The sequence below is a fragment of the Macaca fascicularis genome, chromosome 7 (genome assembly GCF_037993035.2).
Source record: "Macaca fascicularis isolate 582-1 chromosome 7, T2T-MFA8v1.1".
Taxonomy (NCBI): domain Eukaryota; kingdom Metazoa; phylum Chordata; class Mammalia; order Primates; family Cercopithecidae; genus Macaca; species Macaca fascicularis.
Genome location: NC_088381.1, coordinates 142,785,146 through 142,791,270, shown reverse-complemented (window position 1 = coordinate 142,791,270; position 6,125 = coordinate 142,785,146). Strand labels below are relative to the sequence as shown.

The 6,125-nt window shown below is 38.0% G+C and overlaps 1 protein-coding gene across 2 annotated transcripts in view; it reads right to left on the bottom strand.

The window, feature by feature from the left end:
* Positions 1 to 3,855: 3,855 nt before the first annotated feature.
* Positions 3,856 to 6,125, bottom strand: part of YLPM1 (YLP motif containing 1) — a 74,310-nt gene continuing 72,040 nt past the window's right edge. For both annotated transcript variants that reach the window (XR_012415975.1, XM_005561777.4), the window contains 2 exons: positions 4,598 to 4,780; positions 3,856 to 4,270 (listed from right to left, as the gene is read on the bottom strand). Coding sequence is in view for 1 of the 2 variants with exons in the window: in XM_005561777.4 (XP_005561834.1) it covers positions 4,634 to 4,780 (147 nt within the window). In the remaining variant the exon portion in view is untranslated. The remainder of the gene's footprint in view (positions 4,271 to 4,597; positions 4,781 to 6,125) is intronic.

Sequence of the window (6,125 nt, the reverse complement as noted above, 5' to 3'; positions counted from 1 at the left end):
TCAAGGCAAATCAATGATTCTGTGCCCTCACCTTTGTTCATACCTGTGGTCTGGCAACTACTTTCTGTTACTACTCAACCCCCTGTAAGTACTAAATTACCTTTTGCACCCAAGCCTCTCAAGCCTCCATACTAGTTCCGAAAATCAATGTCACTGGTTACCTGAAAATGCTTCTGAGTAATTACTCTTTCAACACACTGTACTATTACATATGACATAGCTCAGTTTATGATAGCTGACTATAAAACATGACAACTATCTTCAAGCCAGCTGGATATTTTGAATTTCAAAAAGAACATGTGAGAACAAATCAAAACGTAACGATGATGATGACTACTGATTTTTGAGCTTTTACTATGTGCTCAGTACTGTGCCAATAGCTTACATACATTATCTCAATGTTTAATAGGTGTGTTGTGTTATTTTCATTTTATAGGCAGGAAACTGAAGCTCAGATAGGTTAAGTATTTCATCCGGGCATGGTGGCTCACACTTAAAATCTCAGCACTTTGGGAAGCTGAGGTGGGCAATCACTTGCGCCCAGGAGTTCCAGACCAGCCTGGGAAACATGGTAAAAACCTGTGTCTTTAAAAAAAAAAAAGGCCGGGCGCGGTGGCTCAAGCCTGTAATCCCAGCACTTTGGGAGGCCGAGATGGGCGGATCACGAGGTCAGGAGATCGAGACCATCCTGGCTAACATGGTGAAACCCCGTCTCTACTAAGAAATACAAAAAATAGCCGGGCGAGGTGGCAGCGCCTGTAGTCCCAGCTACTCAGGAGGCTGAGGCTGGAGAATGGCGTGAACCCGGGAGGCGGAGCTTGCAGTGAGCTGAGATCCGGCCACTGCACTCCAGCCTGGGCTACAGAGCGAGACTCCGTCTCAAAAAAAAAAAAAAAAAAAAAAAAGGCTGGGTGTGGTGGTGCACACTTCTAGTCCCAGCTACCTGGGAGGCTGAGATGGGAGAATCACCTGAGCCCGGGAAGTTGAAGCTGCAGTGAGCTGTATCTAGCTTCACTGCACTAGAGCCTGAGTAACAGAGTGAGACCTTGTCTCCAAAAAAAAAAAAAAAAAAGTTGCTTAAGGTCATACAGCTTCTAAGGGAAGAACCTGAACTTGTACTAGGGTCTGTCAATACTAAAAATGAGAAATCATTTTCCTTCTATAGCTTAGTAAAACTTACCTCAGCTGAGAATCTGTTGCTTTTACAATCCTAGTAATTAAGCCAGGCTCTAGACACCTATTATCAAAATATCTGCAACTTGCAGTTAGCAGGATACAATACTTAACACAAAAACTGAGGGGGCTCCAAAATAAGAAAGCCGAAGTTGAGAATCTTAGTCAATCCAATAAAAAATTTAATAGTTGATCTCTAGATGAGATGGCACCTACTTTGGTTTGCTCAACGATCAAAACTCTTTCACAAGGAAAATACATCCAACCAGAAAATTTAAGATTTTATCTTTGTCAATAAACTTCTGGATTGAACACTGATATCTGAATCAAACTCAAACTTCTAGAAAATTATATGAATCAGGTGTCAATAGACTACTTGTGTATTATTATTAATGGCTTCTGATTTCTGTAATCAGTCCCTGAATATTTCAAATACAGCACTTAACACTCAATATTCTCAAACAGAAAAATTTCTGGGTCTCATCTACTGAATTCCTCACACAGGAAGTTTACAAGTAAAGGTGGATCACTTAAGCAAGAGATTTCACTTTTAGTTTAAAATGTCTGAAATCATCTTTACAGAGCTGACCAAAAAAAAAAAAAGAAAAAAGCTGAAATACCCACCAAGGTATCAGAAACCTTCCCGAACATAAGATTATTTTAAGTAACATGACACCACAAAAGATTTAAAATAAAACTCATATGACTAAAATCAGCAACTAAGAGAAGAAAAACAATGTTAATAAAATTAAAATTAAATGCTAGCAAATAATGGAATCCAAGATTGGTCCTCTGCATTTCCAGGGCACCTCTTAACAAACTTAAAATATTTGTATTATCAAGGCAGTTTCTACCCACAGCAAATTTCTTCTTCAAGGTACCTTGGACTTCCTATTCTACTCTGCTTCTAGTAGTAATGTAAGTGCAAGAATTTTGTTAAGCCCCACATTGGACTAGCAAAATCAATTATCAACTAGCTGTCTCCATTACTCTTTTTGGTGCCAAATCTTTTTTCATTAATCCCCTTGCATGAAGGTTGTTATACCCATTTTCTAAAGTAGGAGCACTCTATGTTCATTCTCTAAAGTCATGTAATCGATATCTTCTGAAAACTGGCAGAGGTCCTTTCTGACTCTGTTAACTCTTCCGCAGCTCCCCACCCTGCCCTGGTATAAGAGAACAGACATAAAGCCATGGCTGTAAGGTGAAAACACATACACGCAAAATTACCCATGATTCTAAGTGATTCACGGGTAATCACCACTCATTTCACTGGCATTCTGACTACTGTCAGTTAGAACGTCACAAGGTTAAGGACAACTGAAATAAAGCATCCTACAGAAGAACATATTGGCCTCCATTTCGTCTGAACTAGAGAACACATTCTAGAAGTTTTGTTTTTGATGAGAATAGGCATTGGGTGGCTTTAGAAAGTAGTAAATGAGTCTCTGTACAAATAATAATTCTATTTGGCTATTTTGCGACATATCGTCACTCAACATAAAAAAGGCGGTTGAGAAAGGTCAGTACACAGAAATATATTGTAGGCCAATAAGCAATCAAAATAGCTTATTAAATACTGCAAACAGCGGAAGTTATTTAATGTAGCAATTTATACATTCAATATTGACTTTTAATGAACTTAAAGTCTCTTTTGCTTAAAAATTCAGATTTTCAGGGAAGATAAGAGTACAGAAAGTTGTTAGAATTTCCATTAAACTGGGGTATTCAGTACTATAATATCAATTTGTTGAACCCAAAGAGATACTGTTCAAATGCTACTAAGTATTAGCTCTATTCATACAGTCTTTAATGTAGGTCATAAAACTAAAGGATTTTCATCTGTGGCCTGAAAGAGAATATTTCAAAATATTGAAGTATTCAGTGAACACGTTTACAAATTGCTGAGTTGGATTACAAAATGGAAATGATGCTTGAGGAAGAAGGCTCATCTTCTTTCACGCTAAAAGATGACTTTTTTCTTTGCAGGATGTTTAAAGAGAATAATATTTGGGTTTTATCTCTGTATGTTTCTGGGTTCCACCTGGTATTAACCACAAGAGAGGAAATTCTGTGCAGAAGGCCATGCTTTCCAGTAGTGAACAATCTGGCAAGAACTTGAAAACCTGACAGGCTTAAAGGTTACATGCCAGAGTGCTCTGCGTCTTTATTACTCTTTCCCTGCAATCTTCATTTAAAAATCTACAATTCAAGTTCAAAGTAAGGCAACAAGCTTGAGTTCCATGGAATACATCAGTTCTGTCTACCAGGAGTCAAAGCCAGATCAGGAAAAAATAAAAACCTAACAGAGTATAAAGGGAGAAAGTGAAAAAAGGAAGAAAGGAAAGAAAAGAGGGAAGAATAGAGAGGATAAAAAAATTTTTTTAAATAAAGCATCATGTTACAGAATGGATATGCTCCAGGGAACTGATGAATATTTGAACTTAAGGTTCATCAGTCTTCAAGACACAAAGATAGAGAAATAAATCAGCTATAAAACAAAGATGAGTGTTTTGAACATCATTTGAACCCTGTGTTTTACAACATGTGCTACGGAATCATTGAGCCACATAATATTCAATTAAAAAGAGGTTTTGGGATGTTCAGCTAGCATTTAATTAGGACATACCATATTTAAAAAGCAATAAAAATAAAATTAAGAAAACAAGAGAAAAGGGCCCATGCTGTATAGCCCATGAATCTCATCGGCTTTATCATGAAAGTTTATTGTTTTTAATCCTAGTACAATCAGCTACCAGTTACATACAGTAAAAAACAGAAACAGCCACAAAGCAATGATGATAGAGATAGTCTGTGACAATGTACAGTGGAGGAAATATTCTCTGTTGGAATCCTCCAGCGGACCCCCACCTGGCTTCAGCAGTTAAGCTATCACTCCCTCCCTCCCCAAAACAGTTAAAAGAAAAATTAACGTCTTGCTTGGGCACAGCAAGATTCTAATACCTCTTGGGGACACTGGAGAACTTTAAAAAAACTAAAGCAGTAGAAACAAAACAATAACTGAAACGTGGAAGCAAGGTGACACACAAAGAAGCTCCGTGAGGCCTTGGCTTCAGATCACCTCAAAGCGAACCACCTGGAAAGAAAAGAAAAGGCTGTCACACCTGGAAAGAACAGGTAGAAGGTTCAGTAACCCTTAATATAACATCACTTCACTCCTTCCCAAATCTATCGAATTCAAGTTTTTCTCAAGGTTTTTATTTTTATAAGTGAGCCAGGTTGTAGAAAATGGCTTCCTTTTCTAATAATATTGTAAATGTTAACAACTAGCACATACTTACTCTTTCAGAACTATAAAATAACACAAGAAGAGAGCATTTTTAGCAAAGCATGCTGTCTTCTTTATCTCAAACCCTTTGAAGCAACCACACAGTAGGCTATTTATATGACTGTGTACTCTTACCTTAGAGGAATAATGACTCCGTTCAAAAACTAAGTCTCATATATATTTGGTTCGATTGAGGGCTTTTTCAGCCAGGTGACCACTTTCATCTGTGATCTTCTCCCAATCAGTCTGTCCGACCACAAAACCTATGGCCCTTTTCCTATCTGCATCCTTCTTCTCTTCCAGGTCTGCCCATCTGACCTAAAAAGAACACAGCATTAGGCTGAGCTTTAGGAAAAATAAATATGCAAAGAGCCCCCTCCCTCTCTGGACAGTCTAAGGGGTAGAATGACTCATCTGAAACCGCAAGCTTAAAAAATTAAAAACTAACCCAGGAAAATTGGGAAAAGTCATATATTTTAAGTCACAGAGAGAAAACTCTCTGGCCAATCCAAGTCCTAACCATTCCAGCTCCTGAACAGTTCAGCTCAATCCTGTCCTCTCTTTCTCCTCTGCCATTCCTTTTTATTTAATAATTCACTGACCTCATTTTTTTTCACCTGAAAGCAAAGCACGAATCTCTACCTAGTCTTCCTGTCTGTACTCACCCCCTCCAGATTCATGCTGCCAGAGTGAGCTTCCTAAAACACACAGTTGTGACTCATTTGCTTTAACTCCTTTCCCTACCTACCAGGTAAAGTCCAAGAACTCAGGTCCCTCTTGATCTGGCCCCAACTACTTTCCTGCAACATCTCTGGCCAGTGCCTATGGCATTTTATACAAACAATATAAACTTCCTTCTAGCACTCAGAGTGCATTGCACCATTTCTTGTCTCTGTAACTCTGCATATAAGTACTAGTCATTCTTCCTGAAATGTCTTTTCCCTAACCTTATCTCCACTTGGCATGAGTCCAGTCATCCCTCCCTGACTTACCCCTTTTTCCTTTGCCAATCAAATAATCACTGCTTCCCACAGTTAACTTCTGGATTTTGATATGTCTGCTTTTGAACTTCCACACTGTACTGTAATTATCCACTTACAGATCTGTCCTCCCTAACAGACTATCAACACCCTAGATCAGTAACTGAATTTTATTTATCTCTACACAGAAATATTTCTTGAAATTTAATCTTAGGGAAAACAGTAAGCTGGTATTACTACTTTCATTCATGAGATAGAGAGACCAAGAAACAGACTCAGCTGATATCCATGGCAAGATTACAACTACAAATACATGGATCAGGGATATTTCCTATTGGTATTCTGAGTTTTAAAATATATATATTCTTACATATGATTTTTTTAAATTTTTGTAATTTTTTTTTTTTTAAGAGTCAGAGTCTCACTATGTTGCCCAGGCTGGTCTCAAACTGCTGGGCTCAAGCAATCCTCCTGCCTTGGCCTCCCAAAGTGCTATGATTATAAGCATGAGCCACCATGCCCAGCCACATATTATGTTAATATGTTTTTAAAAGTATATGGAGATATACATACTCTGTAAAAGTTCAGATTCTTAAAAAGAAACTATGAATCTGTTGCTTGCACTACATGGTACCAAAGTCCACAGATAATGTATTTTAAACATGGCTTGTGATTTATTATCT